This window comes from Gorilla gorilla, chromosome 1 (genome assembly GCF_029281585.2).
Source record: "Gorilla gorilla gorilla isolate KB3781 chromosome 1, NHGRI_mGorGor1-v2.1_pri, whole genome shotgun sequence".
NCBI lineage: Eukaryota > Metazoa > Chordata > Mammalia > Primates > Hominidae > Gorilla > Gorilla gorilla.
The window spans coordinates 72,163,393-72,181,668 of NC_073224.2; the positions used below are offsets into that span (position 1 = coordinate 72,163,393).

The 18,276-nt window shown below is 39.1% G+C and overlaps 1 protein-coding gene across 2 annotated transcripts in view; it reads right to left on the minus strand.

Moving 5' to 3' along the window:
- Positions 1 to 18,276, minus strand: part of C1H1orf21 (chromosome 1 C1orf21 homolog) — a 232,330-nt gene that overhangs the window by 21,382 nt on the left and 192,672 nt on the right. For both annotated transcript variants that reach the window (XM_004028042.5, XM_063710134.1), the window contains exons 4-5: positions 9,757 to 9,833; positions 2,113 to 2,173 (exon numbers count right to left, since the gene is read on the minus strand). In XM_004028042.5, coding sequence (XP_004028091.1) covers positions 2,113 to 2,173; positions 9,757 to 9,833 — 138 coding nt within the window. The remainder of the gene's footprint in view (positions 1 to 2,112; positions 2,174 to 9,756; positions 9,834 to 18,276) is intronic.

An 18,276-nucleotide genomic window follows, 5' to 3' on the forward strand; every position in this document is an offset into this window, starting at 1 on the left:
CTCTACATTCTGGATGCAAAAGCAAAAGGGGATCTCAGATTTCAGGTGGGAGCAATGAACTTCAATTCTGAGTAAAAGGAGGTAGAATTTCAATTACCAAAACACACTGGGCCAGGCACGGTGGCTCAACGCCCATAATCCCAGCACTTTGGGAGGCTGAGGCGCGTCGATCACCTGATGTCAGGAGTTCGAGACCAGCCTGGCTGACACAGTGAAACCCTGTTTCTACTAAAAATACAAAAATTAGCTGGGCGTGGTGACACACACCTGTGATCCCAGCTACTCAGGAGGCTGAGGCAGGAGAATCACTTGGACCTGGGAGGCAGAGGCCACAGTGAGCTGAGATTGCACCACTGCACTCCAGCCTGGGTGACAAGTGAGACCTCGTCTCAAAAAAAAAAAAAAAAAAAACCCACATTGGATATAGATTATATCATTTTAAGTGTTTGTAAGTTGTTTAAAAAGATAACTTAAAATTCAGGTTTCAAGTTTTACCATCTACCCCTAACTACTATGCAAATCTTTTTCTTGCCAAAAAGCTAGTGGGGGGAAGTCCAAATAAAGAAAGGAAGAAAAGATCTTCATCGTTTCAGTGGGAAGAAAATACAGGTTGAGTATTCCTTATCTGAAATGCCTGGGGCCAGAAGTGTTTTGAAGTTCAAACGTTTCCGAATTTTGGAATATTTGTGTTATATATACTTACTGGTTGAACAACCCTAGTCCAGAAATTGAAAATGCTCTGAGCATCATGTCTGCACTCAAAAAGTTACACATTTTGGAGCATTTTGGATTTCGATTTAGGGATACTTAACCTGTATTTCTTTTTATGCTTCTCTTTACTAAAAAAGGTTATTGACAAATTGAACAGCTTTTGAACCAATATGTGAAACTTGGCAACTGTTCCTGGATGAAGTTTCCAACTTAAAAAGTCATTCATAAGCCACAATTCCACTGAAAATAAAAAAAATTATTATACTTTAACAAGTATTTATTCATTTACATCCAGGGAACATTATAGATTTAACTCTCACTTTAATTCATTATCCATCTCTATTTTTCGCATTGGTGACCTTTGCTGGTCTTTTAATGGTGGCTTAGAAGATGATACAGTTATTATCTCAGAGGGTCCATGTCAAAGTGGGATCTGCTGCTAAATAATACTAATGAATTTAAGACCTTCTTCCTTATCTTCTGTTGAGTGATATACATCATAGCTTAGAAATTCATAAATAAATACTAAAATAAAAGGACAACACAAAGTAAAAAACAAATACAAATTAAAACAAAGATTTCAAAGGTAAAAATCAGCCTGTCACGCCTTAACCATAGTGTGATATGTTCTGAACTTAGAAGTTCACTCTTCTTTAGAATAAAAAAATTATAATACTCGGACTTGTATCTTTAACATTTAAGATTCACCCCTTTGAAGAGATGAATTTAAATTCTATAAGTATGTAAACTCTTAATTATGACAGATCGACTTTGTATCTTACTGTCAGTATAAATCCCCACACACTACCAGAGAAGCAACTTGGAGACACTGCTTTGGAGTCAGACAGACCTGGGTTGGAATTCCAACTTGTCCACTGTTAGCCTTGCAAATCTGGGTAAATTACTCAAGCATTCTGAGCCTGTTTCCTTCTGTAAAATGTAGATAACACCTGTCTCAATGCCATTTTCCTAAGTATAAATTGAATTAGGTATAACATGCTTGCAAAGAACTCAGATCAGTGCCATGCATAGGCCCTCGATAGGTTTCAGCAGGTACTATGGGCCCCCTTGCAGTCGGAGGTTAGTGCAGGGTACTGGGTGCAAAATGACACGCAGTGGTCAGAATGCTCAGTCTAGAAAAAAAGACTGCTTATTGCTTTCCAACTGACTTCACATACTTTAATAGGCAAGGACAGTCCTGGATCCTGGGAGTCTCTATTATACCTTAAACATTCTCACATGCACTTTATTTTGGAAGGGCGGTGACTTTTATTTAACTCTCCACCCAAACCTTCACAAAAATAGCTTTATGACATAGAAACAAGAATGTTATTGCCCTCTCATATGAAGCCATTACTATACTTCCCTTGAAACATGTAGGTTATTTATTTCACTTCTTACCTTTTCAATTTTTTCATCCAGCATTCTGAAGAATTCTTGTTGGCTTTCAGAGATGTGCATGCTGAAAAACAAAGGGTAGTTAAGTGCATATTTTAGTGCTTTGCTAAACCTGGTCCCCTCAAAGGAAAAACGCTGAGTCCCCAAACTTTGGGGAAGACATTTATTTATTGCAGACTTTTCCACTGAAATACTCTGAAGTTACATTAAGGATAAACAGTACAGTAATCCTGCAAATGTGTTTCATAATTGTCTATCAGTGCCTATGACTTAAAGGAAGACAATTTCCTTTCAATGTACAGATGCTATTTATAGTAATGTTACTAGGAGCTGCATGCCAAATTCTTTCTTCAGATACACATTTGTGATTTAAAAAAAAAAGCATGAGCAAGCATCATAAGGCATATTTCAACAGTGTATTGAAAAAAAATAAAGAAAATGTATCCTAGTTATTGTATTGAAATATATATTTTACAAAGGTTATCAGTATCAGCATGGTCTCCAGCTGACTATGGGTGTGGGCCGGTGGCAAACAAGCTGAGGACATACAGATGACCTGATATTACTACTGAGCACTTTCTGCACTGGTGGCAGCAGATACACCTCTGAAAACACAATTCCACTGGAACGTGGGAGGACGCATGTCTGAGCAGCACTTACTCTGTGTTTCCTGTCCTGTGACATTTAACAGCCTTCTTAGTGAGACAGCTGACAAGGCTGGTGGGGACAAAATAAGATGGTAAGGACAGCAGGGATGAATTACAGATGGGAAGGGCATGGGGCAGTATAGGACTTAGTCTTAATGGGCCATGGTCTTAATGACAGTTGCTTCTACCTAGCAGATAGCTGTGGGTGTTCCAAGGAGGTGAAGGATGCTGGATAAGACACGTTATCACACAGAGTTTCCTTTAGTTACTATCAGTGCCTACTGGTTGTCCTGTCTGAGGGAGGCGGTTGGGGGTGGGCTCTGGAATGGCTTCTTCCCTTCATATCCAAGTGTGGCAAAATGTACCCTTTAGCATCATGCCTTATCCTTTAGGGGCCACAAGGAGGGGCACAAGTGACCTGAAACCCTCCAGGCCTCCTGTGACAGACAGTGGGGCCTGAGGCTCACAGGGGGTCCCCTCTGTATAAAAGCAACATTAAAATCTGTGAGCAATGACATTAACTCGGTTATCAAAGGAAAACAATGTACATATCTGATTCCATTAATCAACTTTCATGGTTTACAAAGCACTTTCACATATATCACGTAATTTTACTGCCCTTTATCTGATCATTCAAATAAGGTAAACATTTTGTTTGGGAAACACGCCCTCTCTTATTGCAGGTTTGAAAGGCAGAACAGAATCTGGGATGATGAGAGTACATTAAACTGTCTCCTCTCTGTAGGATCCTGGGCAGAAAAGCCCGTTTGCATAGCTGAGTTTTCCCAGGTTCCTTATGTTTTCACCGTCTCAAGTACCAAAACATTTTTTATTTGAGCCACGTTGGATGCAAATCTTTCTAAATTTCATATTCTTATAATAGAGGATCTCTCTCATAAACACTTCTTTCTTTTCTTTTCTTTTTTTTTTTTTTTTTTTTTTTTGAGACAGAGTCATCTCGCACTTTCGCCCAGGCTGGAGTACAGTGGTGTGATCCCAGTTCACTGCAACTTCCGCCTCCTGGGTTCAAGCAATTCTCCTGCCTCAGCCTCGCGAGTAGTTGGGACTACAGGCGTGAGCCACCATGTACAGCTAATTTTTTGTATTTTTAGTATAGATGAGGTTTCACCATGTTGGCCAGGCTAGTCTTGAACACCTGACCTCAGGTGGTCCACTCACCTCGGCCTCCTAAAGTGCTTGGATTACAGGCGTAAGTCACTGCGCCTGGCCAGATCTCTTTCTCTTAATATAGGTAACTGGATAGATAACCGTATGTATATGTTGCCCCAGAAATGTTGCCCTAGAAAATATTCCAGGGACCTCATAAAAAACGGCATTTTTAGGATTCGACGTTCATTGTGGAAACTCTCTGGTTGGAGTTTTTAGCATATATTGCCTTGAATATAGCAGGAGGGCCAACAATATTTCTTAATTAATTGACAGAGTCCCCCTATTTAAGTTCATGTGATTCATGACCCCTTGCTGAAGCAGCAGAGTTTGTCAGCAGGGGTGATGTGCAGGGCCTGAGTCCTCATCTACAAAACCAGGGCTGGTCACTGATGTCCCTTCTACTGTCTATGATTGTCACTAACTTCCATTAGCTCCTTTAAATACCACAACATGAAAACTGCAACATTTGGTCAGTACTCATACATATGCACATGAGAGGGACAAGAAGGGGCATTTTTAAACAAAAGTAACTCTGCAAATGTATCTGCAACCTCTGTAATCAAGAATGCACTTATCACAGGGTCGGGATCCCTATCAGGAGCTTGAGACCAAAAGTGGTGGCTAAGGACCTCGGGATGCTTATGTAGGAAAGCAACCACAAAACTCTCAGCGATTTCAGTTTTGTGTTGTCCCATGATATAGAAATGCTGCCTGCTTTTTCTTTGTCTAAGAACATTAGAACATGCCTGCCTGCCTTTGCCACATTTCATAACCCACGAAGAAGAGTCACACACCAGACTGAGTCACTCTCTTGACATCTTGAAGTACGGTGCATGGGTTGTGTTAGGAAAGACTGAATGGAAGGAAGCCTGATGCACCAGACAGGCTCCTCCAGACAACCTGCATTGTCACTGGAAGTGTGTCAGACATTGCCGGGGGAGCAAATGCCCACACGGGTCATCTGTGCATAGTCTCAGATATGGTGTAATCTGAAAGCATGAGGCCTACTCTGCTGTTCTCCATTGGATTGTTTCAGGGAGAAGAAGAGAAATCTCTTCAATGGGGCAGAGACAGAATTTTTATTCTGATGAAATAAAAATTTCCCCATATCAACTGATTCCCGTCTAGATAAACATGGGTCCCCTCTTCCCATGTGAAAGAAACTTATCCACACAGCGCCATGAATATGTATTTACCTTCAAGAGTACAAACTGCACTGTAGAAAACAGTTCCTGCATAAAGACTTGATTCTAAAATCCTTTCTGATGCACAATTTGATGATTGTGAGTGGGGGAGATGAGGAGGAAAAGCTCACTGGCTTTTCTATCTTTTTTCAAGATATTAGAAAAGGATCACTGAATTGTTTATGACTTAAGTTCATAAAGGATGAATAATTGATTCTAAGATTCACTTACAAAAGATTCACCAGCATTCACTTACAAAAGCCTGCACATTGGTACCTGACTTAACCCATAAGGCTCAATAATTTTAGTAATTCCTATTTCTCTCTCGTAACTAAAACAACCTTGGAAAACTCAATGCAGCACTGGAGCACTCCCTGTGCCCTTAGTCAGCGCTGGCAAAGCTCTTGTGAATTAACTCTGCACCCTCAAACACTCTTCTTCCTGAGACTTCTCAGCTTCATGGGACTAGGGATGACAATACAATGGCATCTTAATGCAAAGTAAACAAATTAATGAATGGTGGGCAAAATGAGCTTTAGAGCTAAAAGATATGGGGCTTTCGCTTTTGGTGTCTTAAAAAAATAAAATCTGCAAATGATAAAAAGCTAAGCCCAAAAGTATGAGAAGGCAAAGTCCTAACTCCCTAATACCTCACCCGTGAAGCCTGGCAGAATAAGCCATCCTAAAATATGCTCACTTTGGCATAAGGACTATTTTGAGCTAAAGACAACTGGAAACAGCAGGTGCAGGAGGGGAGTTCTGACCTCCTCTTTTCTTCCTGAAAGAAGAAGATAAAACTCCCATGTGAACAATGCCCTCCCCACACCAGGAGGAAAGAAACATTCTTATCACCAGAGACAGGGAGTCAAGGCCAAGAGAATTCTGTACCAAGAGACTTTGTTAAAATAATTCCTTTCTTCCTTTAGTCTCCCTACATATTTCAGCTGCTTTTCCATAACTGTCTCTGTTTGTTCAACCTAGTATACAAATATGTGGGTTTTGTCACTTCTTGGGTCTTCATTTTCTCATAGGGGCTCCCATGTACATGTAGAAATTAATATCTTTTCTCCTGTTAAATCTGTCTCATGTCAATTTAACTCTCAGGCCCAGCCAGAAATCCTGAGAGGGTCGGGGTAAAGTTCTTCCTCCCCTGCAAAAATGAAATTCAATTACTAGGTGGGTTCCTGGTAAATCTTGGCCTGAACACAGTTTTTCCTTCATGATCATCATTTTTCAATTGGACCTCAGGGAAATAGATTCATCCTAACCCTCATTCTGTGACAGACTCCTACTAGTAGTTCATGCATAGCTCACTTTTATTTATTTTGTTAATTATTTTTTTAAAGTAGTATAATAAACACCTGTGAAACCAAAATAAAAAACAAAAGCGAGGACCCTGACAACCACCCATAGCTGACTCCATGTGAGCTCCCATCTGCGTGTGTGTTCCCACAACCCAATGTAACTATCACTCCCTCACTTCGCTTTTATATAGTTTTAATGCATCTCTTTGTGTGCCTTTAAAAGACAGATTATTTCAGTTGTTTTTAACTTTATAGAGTGCATCATGTTCTATGTAATCTTTCAGGACTTACTCTTTTCTTGTAATATTAGACTGCTAGGGCCCATTCAATATTGCGCATTGCTGCTGTGCAATTGTTTAAACTGCTAATATCCCATTGTGTGGCTATAGTGTGGTGCATTCACGCAACCTCCTGTTAAAGGCATCTGGGTTGTTTCTAATATTTAAGGCATTTTTCCCAAGTGCCAGACAATGCCATAAGCAGTGGGTATACCCTATTTCATTTGTTCTCCAGCTCAAGACAGGATCTTTCACTTCAATTTCTCTCTGAGAAAACTGAAGCTCAAAGACATAGGTCACTTGCCTGATATCAAATTAAAGCATTAAATGAAGATATGAGGATGACATGCCTTCATGGTGGTATGAGGATGATCTGCCTTTATGGTATGGGATTGTCCTTCCACTCATGGGGAAGAAGAAGCCTCATCTTATTTTATGCATCAGTACAGTAAATTGATCCTATATGTCAGCAAGTAGGAAAAGTAAAACTCTTCTCTTGGCCCTCCAGAAAAATTTCTTAATTGAATTCCAGGAATCCAATGTTCTGTTCACGGTTTGAAATACATACACACATGTGTGTACACACACACACACACACACACACACAAGCATGCTGCTGTGGGGAAAATAGAATTTTCTCCTCTGAAAGCTTCAGCACATGCCAGTCTGTGAAGTGTGCTGCTTCAGGGTGTCAATGTTAAGTAAGTATACTTTCAAACAGAAAAGAGAAATTCTCCTCCATTCAATCTCTCTTTATAACTCTGAGATAATGGAAGCATTTTAAAATAGCATTTTTCAGACATCCTGGATGATAAGGTGGTTTGGCTGTGTTATCAGATATCTGCTGTCCCCAAAGGCAGATAAAGTGGATGAACGTGATCAGCAGTAAGGTGGGCTAGGGAGGTTGCGGCCATAGCACAACATTCACCTGAGGGTGAAAACATCAGCCGCATCATTACACTGACATTGTAAATGGTAAGTGGATTTTAACATGTCCAGTTTTCTTTGAAAGTAAAAATTAAGTGACAGAGTCCATTACCTACCCCCTGAGGTCTCCTAACTGCGACACCACAGTGGCCATAGCTGCAGCGACTCCACAGACACTGAGCCAGGGTAAAGTGATTATGAGTTAGGTAATTTTTGTCACAATTTTCTGGAAGAACCAGAGATAACATATCTTCTTCTGCTTATGATTTTGATTTATGGGGCTATCAATACACATACGTAATAGTCAAATTTATTTTGGGTTGGGGTGACTGTGTCAAATGTACCAGTGTCATTGGTACTCTCAGGAAATTTGTCTCCATTTAGGTGAAACACTAATAGAGATTTGTAGCCGCTGGGACAACACAGCCTCTTTGAAGGAGAGGACAGCTTCAAAGTCATACAAAGTATATTTTATCATTTAAGGTTAGAGTCAGTTCTAGAACAATCTAGAAAACTACTCATTATTGTTTTTTAACTTTTGAACATGCAATGGCCTTTTAAATGAAACATTTAGGGATAGTCATCTGTTGGTAATCAACAATCATATTTTCAATTTCTACTATAAGTGGGAAAATGTATTAGGCACTCTATAGATCCTCATGTGATATAATCTTTTTCTTCAAGTTAATTTTTTTCTTTTCTTTTTAACTTTCCAATTGTGATATACCTAACACACAGAAGACATATAATGTTATTTGTACATTTTTTTTTTTTGCAAAATAACAATTGAACATTCATGTAATTACCACCCAGATTAAGAAATAGAGCCTCTGGTTCCACTGTCCTCCATTTGGTCAGAAATAACTAATATTCTGAATTTAATGCCTTTTCATTTCCTTATATCTCTTTATTGTTTTACCAAATACTAACAGACAACATATGCCTTAGTTCTGTCTGTTTTTTGACTTCATATGAATGAAACCACATGTAGGCATGTATCGCTGCTTACTCTACTGCCTCATCCTTATGAGATTCCTCCATCATGATATGTGTACCTATAGGCACTCATTTTCACTGATGTATAGTATTCCCACAGCTTAGATGCCACAGTTGAGTTACCCATTATATTTTCTTTTTTTTTTTTTCCTTGAGATGGAGTCTCGCTCTGTCATCCAGGCTGGAGTGCAGTGGCGCCATCTCTGCTCACTGCAAGCTCCTCCTCCAGGGTTCATGCCATTCTCCTGCCTCAGCCTCCCGAGTAGCTGGGACTACAGGAGCCCGCCACCATGCCCGGCTAATTTTTTGTATTTTTAGCAGAGATGGGGTTTCATCATGTTAGCCAGGATGGTCTCGATCTCCTGACCTCGTGATCCTCCCGCCTTGGCCTCCCAAAGTGCTGGGATTACAGGCGGGAGCCACCATGCCCGACCTATATTTTCAATGGACATTTGGGTTTTACCTTTAAGAGCTTTAAGAGCTTCTTAATTTTAATGCAGTCATATTAATTAATGATTATCCTTAAGAAATACATCCTTTGTGTCTTATTCAAAATTCTTCCCTACCTCATGGTCATAGTGATAGTCTTCTCTGTTTTCTTCTAACTGGCCTACAAAGTCAGCTTTGTCATGTATTGTAGGTCTGTTTTCATTATTCTGTTCTGTTACACCAAACCACACTTTCTCAATTACTAAAGCTTTATATTAGATCTTGATTATCTGGTAGGCAAAATGGAACTCACTCTGAAAACATTTTTAGCTTTAAAAACAATGCAGCTGTTCCTTGGTATCTGTGGGGGATTGGTTCCACGACCTCCGTGCAGATAGATACCAAAATCTGCAGATTCTCAAGTCCCTGATATAAAATGGTATAGTATTTGCATAACCCCCACACATCCTCTCATATACTCTAAATCATCTCTAGATTACTTATAATACCTAATGAAGTGCCTACACATCACTTCATTCACATGAATTCAACATAGTACTTGGTGTGCAGCAAGTTCAAATTTTGTTTTTTGGAACTTTGTAGAATTATTATTTTTTGAATATTTTTGATCCATGGGTAGTTGAATCCACAGATGCAGAATCCATGGATATGGAAGGCCGACTATATAAGGAAAACAGAAACTAGAACTTACTTTGCTCTGGGTTGATGAACTAATCCCGGAACCTCTTTATTAGTTTTAAGTCTTACATTTGAGCTGGCACTTTTTTCCTGAAACACATAAACACAGACATGTGAAAGACAGGATTAGAATCCACAATTAAACAAGTGTATGAGTTTTCATCACACAAACGTTCAATCTGTTTGGGGCCCTATACTACGGCTGGTTACCTCACAAGGGCAAAAGTCCTTGCAAAGATGACACACAGAACAGGTAGAACCTGCCAAACAGGGAGCATTGCTATGAAAAGTGAAATTAGCTTTGTAACAACTGTGACTCTGTTTAGAAAACAATGTACAGTTAATATTTAATTCTTTAACACTAATAGTAATGAATCAAAGAACAGAAGATCTAGTATCAAGAGAAAGAGCAGCAATACAATCACAGCCTTTGTTCACTTGCTCAGGTTAACTGACTTCTGTGCAATTTATTTGTAAAAGACAACTGCACTTACTGAGATGTAAAGTTTGCTGAAGGCCCTAGCCGTGACAGGAACAGGAACATGACTAAAACCCACGACAAATGCTGAGATTGAATTCAATTGAATTACTACAATTCAATCCTAGCCTGTATTCAAGAAACACTTCTTTGGCTTTTAGCCTGACCTAATTTCTTATTCCCAATAACTAGCCACATGGGAAGGAAATACTCTCAAATCTTAAAATGCTAGTATATCAGTAAGGACATGATCTCAATATTACTACTGCTCTGCATTTTTCAACGTTATCTTAAAAAGATATTCAAGGTGCTTTATAATTTGCTCACAAAACATACCCCTGAAATGAAAGGAAAGACCACTCTGAACCTATGTAACAGGTGACTATATACACTCGAGGAACTTGAGGTAAGGCCACAATTAAAGACCAAATCTAGAGTGAGGAATAAAAACTGCCATGGGCCGATGCAACATTCTCATCACATGCAGAGTGATGTGGGATGACACATAAAACAGATGGTCCCAAATGAGCTCTTTTTGAGGTCCTATTTCTCCTAGGACAGCAGAAGCCACTTAAGTCAGTGAAACTCCAATGACTTACATATTCTGGTTGTTTGTTATTAACCATCAAACATGAGCTTATGTGCCTATCATCAGTACTCCAAAAAATATGTGATTTTGTTTGTTTTCTTTTAGGAAAAGAAACAATCATAAGTTTCTTGCAGTCTATCTTACCTTCTTTACCTTATACTAACTTCAGAATGTTTTCAGGAACATTTAAGAAGGATAACACATATTGTTCTGTCTGTTGACGTATGTCAGGGAACAGCAGATGAACACTCCTAATCTTTTACAAAGCAGGTGGGAGAAATTAGAAAACCCAAATGCACTCACACCAGAAGGGCAGGGCCCATGTCCTTTCTTTACCACATGGGGTAAGGGGCCTGGCACTTCATGAGCGGCACTCAGCAAATACTGGTGAATGAATGAACGATGTCAAAAAGTCATTCACGTGTTTTTAAAAGTTAGAGGTAAGAATAGCTCATATGTAGTCTCTTTGTAGGACTGAAGGCGTAAGTTCCTTCCAAGTTGTTCCTTTTCTCCTTTAAATCCTATGTTGTCTTAGATTAAACACTGAAAATGAACAAGACCTTATCCTCTTTCTCTTTCACACAATTTCCTCAACTCTTTGAGCTTAAAAGAAATGCACTGTAATTTTAAACATTGCTGAGGCAGGAAAGTGACTTCTAATTCTAAAAATGCAAAGGATATACAGTGGTATGTTGTTTATATTCCATTTATTTAACTGTACCCTTGAAAATTATGTTGCCTCAGCAAGTCTTTCTTAAAAACCCATTCTGTGGTTGCTAAGTAAGGAAGGATCTCCCCAAACAACAGAGGCTCAATGGACAAGCAGGACTGAGAAGAAGCCGGCCCTCAGTAACGCATCACTCCCAGGAGTGCGCTTCCAGGGCCAAAAGTGAGACAGAGGCAACAGGAAGAAAAGCAGTTTAGGATTTCCCATATAATTCCAAAAAAACTTTCTTCTACTATGTATTTACAATGTGTTTGCTCAGTTTTACAAATTTTCTCCCACCAAGACCAATAATAACCACTCACTGAGCACTTACTGTAAGTCAGGCATTATTCTAAGCACTTCCAAATATTAATTCATTTTAACATTCACTAATATTTATATATATTAACTCATTTTTATGCCTACAATACCTCTCATGGTTGGGTACCATTATTATCCCCATTTTACAGATGAGGAAGCTGAGGCACACAGCGGTGAAGCACTTACCTGGGACCATACAAGTAATAAGCAGTAACGCAGGGATTTGAACCCAAGCAGTTTGGCCCCAAACTCCATGCTGTTCACTACTAGCTCAGCATTTCTCAAACTTTTTAGTGTCAAGACCCTTTTACCTATAATCTCCAAATTTTGACACATTTCATTGTACAAGATAAAAAAATCCCATTTGTTAAAATCACCATCAATCTCATCAGAAAACCATTGACTGAAGCTGTCAAGCTCATGGTAGTGAATATAAGTTTTCCAAACTTCTAGATTTTGTTTAAAGTTTGAATTTTATCACTGGCAAGAGATACTGTCAGTTATTTTTCTTGAAGTGTCAGGCTCTCTTACTCTTTTTTAAGAAAATGATTTACCAAATACCAGGTCTGAATATCCATAATTTATCTGCCAGAGATATATATTTTTAAAATAGAGAAGATGTCCTATAAAAAACAATGCCTAGTTCAGCTTTCAACTCAATCAGCTACAGAGGCGCTTTTCTCCATGATAACCATCTAACCTGGACATGCAGAAGAAATGCTTTATGCATACTTCCCATTTCATCACACAGGCTATTAAAAAGATATGCATCCAAAGTCTCAGGACACAAAATCAAGGTACAAAATCAATGTATACCGTGGCTGGGCACAGTGGCTCATGCTTGCAATCCTAGCACTTTAGGAGGCTGAGGCAGGCAGATTATGTGAGGTCAGGAGCTCCAGAGCAGCCTGGCCAACATGATGAAACTCTATCTCTATGAAAATATAAAAATTAGCCAGGCATGGTGGTGTGTGCCTCTAATCCCAGCTACTCGGGGGGCTAAGGCAGGAGAATTGATCATGACTTGCACTCCAGCCTGGGCAACAGAGCAAGACTCCATCTCAAAAAAAAAAAAAACCATACAAAAACAAAAATCAAAAACAAAAATCACTAGCACTCCTATACACCAACAACAGTCATGCCAAGAGCTAAATTAGGAATGCAGTCCCATTCACTACACACACACACACACACACACATACACACACACACACACACACACACACACACACACAATTCCTAGGAATACAGCTAAGCAGGGAGCTAAAAGATCTCTACGAGAACTACAAAACACTGCTCAAAGAAATGAGAGATGATGCAAGTGGAAAAAACATTCCACGTTTATGGATAGGAAGAATCAATATTGTTAAAAAGGCCATACTACCCAAAGCAATTTATAGATTCAATGCTATTTCTATTAAACTACCAATGTCTTCACAGAACTAGAATAAAACTATTTTAAAATTCACATGGAATCAAAAAAAAAAAAAAAAAAAGCTCAAATAGCCAAGGCTGTCCTAAGGAAAAAGAACAAAGCTGGAGGCATCACACTACCTGACTTTATGCTACAGGACTACAGCAACCAAAACAGCATGGTACTGGTACAAAAACAGACACATAGACCAATGGAACAAAACAGAGAACCCAGAAATAAGCCTGTACACCTACAACTATCTGATCTTTGACAAACCTGACAATAACAAGCAATGAGGAAAGGATTCCCTATTCAATAAATGGTGCTGGGATAACTGGCTAGCCATATGCAGAAGCTTGAAACTGGACCCCTTCCTTACACGATATACAAAAATTAACTCAAGATGGATTAAAGGCTTAAATGTAAAACCCAAAACTATAAAAACTCTGGAAGACAACCTAGGCAACAGCATTTTGGACATAGGAATGGACAAAAATTTCATGACAAAGACATCAAAAACAACTGCAACAAGAGCAAAAATTGACAAATGGGATCTAATTAAACTAAAGAGCTTCTGCTCAGCAAAACAAAATGAAACAAAAAACAAAAAACTATCATCAGAGTGAACAGACAACCTACAGAATGGGAGAAAAATTTTGCAAACTATGCATTTGACAAGGTCTAATATCCAGCATCAATAAGGAACTTAAACAAATTTACAAGAAAAAAAACCCCCAAACAACCCCCATTAAAAAGTGGACAAAAGACATGAACAAACACTTCTCAAAAGAAGACAGACGTGCAGCCAACAATCATATGAAAAAAAGTTTAACATCACTGATCATCAGGAAATGCAAATCAAAACCACAATGAGATACTATCTCATATCAGTCAGAATGGCTATTAAAAAGTCGAAAAATAACAGATGCTATTGAAGTTGTGGACTTATACACTGTTGGTGGGAGTGTAAATTAATTCAACCATTTTGAAAGACAGTGTGGTGATTCCTCAAAGATCTAAAAATAGAACTACCATTTGACCAAGTAATCCCATTACCGATTATATACCCAAAGGAATATAAATTGTTCTATCATAAAGACACACACAGGCACATGTGCATTGCAGCACTACTCACAATAGCAAAGACATGGAATCAATCCAAATGCCCACCAGTGGTAGACTGAATAAAGAAAATGTGGTACATATACATCATGGAATACCATGCAGCCATAAAAAAGAATGAGGTCATGTCCTTTGCAGGAACATGGATGGAACTGAAGGCCATTATCCTTAGCAAAATAACAGAGAAACAAAAACCAAATATCGCATGTTCTCAATTATAAGTGGGAGCTAAATAATGAGAAGACATGGACACATAGAGGGGAACATCACACACTGGGTCCTATTAGAGGGTGGAAGGTGGGAGGTGGGAGAGGATCAGGAAAAATAACTGATGGGTATTAGCCTTAATACCTGGGTGACGAAATAATCTGTACAACAAACCCCTACGACACGCATTTACCTATGTAACAAACCTCCATGTGTACCCCTGAACTGAAAATAAAAGTTAAATAAAGGTATGCACACAAGCTACAACATTTTATAAAATTAAATAATTTTTACTGCTTCATTGAGAGCATTCTTAAGTGAAAACAGCAGTGGAGAATACAATGTCTACTAAGAAGGTTTGATGCCAATGCCTTGGTTTAGGCTAAGGCATCAGCAGTTTACCTTACTGTTGCTGTTGCAGCATCAGTGCATACGTCAACACCATGAGAAAAGCAAATAGCCTCTTAGTATCATTAGGAAAATGGCTTCAAGAACTCCCTGAGAAAGTCTCAGGGACCCCCAGACCACACTTTGACCATAGTGCCTCTCTATTTCTTTTGCAGAGAAAAGAACTATTAATTATTTAATTATGCTATATGGCTTATTTTTAAAAACAAATATTTAACAGCCTTATGGGGGTAAAATCTACATTCTATAAAATTCCCCCACTACAACTATATGATTAAATGATTTTAGTAAATTTACAGAGCTATGCAGTCATCACCACAATCCAGTTTCAACATAGTGCCATCATCCCAGAAAGTTTCTTTATCACCATTTACAGGTCATCTCTGTTCTCATTCATAGTGCTGGGCAACCACAGATCTGCTTTCAGTCTCTAGAAATTTGCCTTTTCTAGATTCATGTCATGAAATCACACAATATTTAGCCTTTTGTGCCTAGCATTTTTCACTTGGTATAATGTTTTTGAGATTCATCCAAATTGTAGCATATAACAGTATTCTATTTATTTTCATTGCTAAATAATATTCCATTGTATGGATACACCACATTTTGTTCCTCTCCCGATCCCTTGATGGACATTGATATTGTGTTCAGTTTGTGGTTATTATGAATAGCGATGTTATGAACATTCAGATAGAAGTCTTTTTGTAGACATGTTTTCATTTCTCTTAGGTAGATTCCTAGGAGTAGAACTGCTAGATTACATAGTAAGTTTATGTTTCATTATTTAAGACCTTCCAAACTGTTTTCCAAGGTGGCTGCACCATTTTACATTCCCATCAACAATGCAGAAGGGCTGTAGTTTCTCCACGTCTGCACCACCAACACTTGGCATTGTCTTTTCAACTACTGTCATTCTAGGTAGTGTGTAGTGGGATCTCACTGTGGGTTTTATTTACCTGAAAAACATGATTTTTTAAGGCTTGTTATATTGGTGTATTCTCCAGAAAATCCACCTTGGGAGCATGTGTATACTTAACTTGTAGGCGCATTTGCATAAAGAAGTCAGTTTTACATTTGTTTATAAACATTTAACTTCTACTTTGGGATTTGTCTATTGGGAAAGGGTAGGTTTAAAGAGATCTGCTTTCTTAAAAAAAAAAAAAAAGAAGAAGAAGAACAAGCAAACAAACCAACAGGGCTGGAAGGAGGGGGAAGGAGAAAGTGGTGGGAGCAGTGAGACACGTGGTTCACTACCAGCAGCAGCTCGGATAAAGCAGACCCAGCAGAGGGGGCTGAGAGCTATGCAATATCTGAGGTGCTCCAGAAATAAGAAAAGAGAATAAATTGTGAGATGACAGACGAAGCAACTAAGATATTGTTTCTCTTAGCAAGAAAAAGCTATTTTGATGGTATTTGACACTTGTGAACTAAGTATTCTCCCTAAAACAAACCGAGACCAACTGCGACTAAGATAAAGGCTTTTGACAGGGTCTCCACAGGCAGTTCGTTTTTCATCAGCCATCCACACTTGAATCAGAATCATCTGGGATGTGTGTTAAAATAGAGTTTCCCAGGCCCCACTCAAGACATCTCAAGTGGGAGTCTGTGGAAGTGAAGCCCAGGAATCTGCATTTTAAACAAGAGTCTTAGGTTATTCTTCACTCAAAAAAGTTTGAGAACGTCTATTTCAGCAGAAAGATCCTTTACACTTAGTATTTCCCCATTTGGCTCTCTACAGAGCCAGCTTTCAACCTAAGCCTTGGGGCTCCGTGGAGCTATCTCAGGGTCGACAGGGAGACCCACCAGACCAGCAAACTCTTAACTTTTTTTATTATTAATATTTAGGGGCTCCATCAGTTGGGAAAAACATCCATTTCTCAAGAATGTTTGCACTACTACTGTCAGGTAGTGACAGATTTATTTAAACAGCAAATCAAACAATTTTTTCCTTTGCTTGAAGTAATTTTATTTCTTTATGAATCAAATATACTTGTCAGTGTCTAGAGTAAACTGATCATTCTCTTCTTAGTTTCTCTGATGCTGAAGACAGTCAAACTCACTATACTTATGCTGTTGTCACGAGCTTCCCAATCCCTTATTCCCTTTGGTATCTCCCAAAGGGACAGTGAAAATACCAAGAGGATCTTCTTTAAAACATTCCCGGCCAGGCACAGTGGCTCACGCCTGTAATCCCAGCACTCTGGGAGGCCGAGGTGGGCGGATCACCTGAGGTCAGGAGTTTGAGACCAGCCTGGCCAACATGGTGAAACCCCTTCTCTACTAAAAATACAAAATTTAGCCAGGCGTGGTGGCGTGTGCCTGTAATCCCAGCTACTCGGGAGGCTGAGACAGGAGAATCTCTTGAAACCGGGAGGTGGAGGTTGCAGTGAGCTGAGATGAAGCCCCTGTACTCCAGTCTGGGTGACAGAGCAAGATTCCGCCTTGAAAAACAAAACAAACAAACAAACAAAAAAACATTCCCTCAAACCTCACCTTCTTAATACTGAAGGGAACAACACCCATGTTCAGGATGCCGACTAAAAGCATTGTCTGCAAGGAATGGAACTGCTTTTCTCCTATCACTTCTTTACCTTTTTTATCCCACTTAGTCTAAGAAAGCTGTTGCCCTGTAAGGTTCCCTTTGCAAATTGGTTCCAAATTGATAGTCTGGAGAGGAATCTCATTTTCTTTTTCTGGGTCCAGCAATAGGAAGTCTGTCTTACAGAGAAATCTCAGGGGCCAGATAGATGCTGGAGGCCTAGAGAAAAGTAGTGGGGATTAGAGTATTGGCTCTTGGGACTGCTAATGAGTGCCCTACACAGAGAGGAGACATAAAAGCACTAAATTGGGACTCTCAAAGGGTGTGCCCTGCACACAGACTGTGAGCATGTGTGTGTGTACATTTGCACAACTGCATTTCAGAAGCACATGAAAACTAGAAAAAATAATTTGACAACTAGAAGCAAGAGATTTGTGGTGAAGTACACACACATTTTAAAAATTTGGCTATAAAATAAATAATAATGCTAGCTTTGGGGGAGTAACCCACAGGATGTAATCTCTAAGAAAACAATCCCATTTGATGTCTTATACTTGATTTCTCAAGCGGTATTAACATGAGATAGGACACTGTCTCCTTCAAATACAAAGGAATTTTATCTTGTCTTCTGAATGATGGTGATCAGAGAAGCCACCTTGACTCTCAGAATTTTGGGATGTTTACAAATGAAAAGGCCCAAGCTGCCAGATTCAACTATTAACTCAAGCCACCAGTATCAATACAATTAC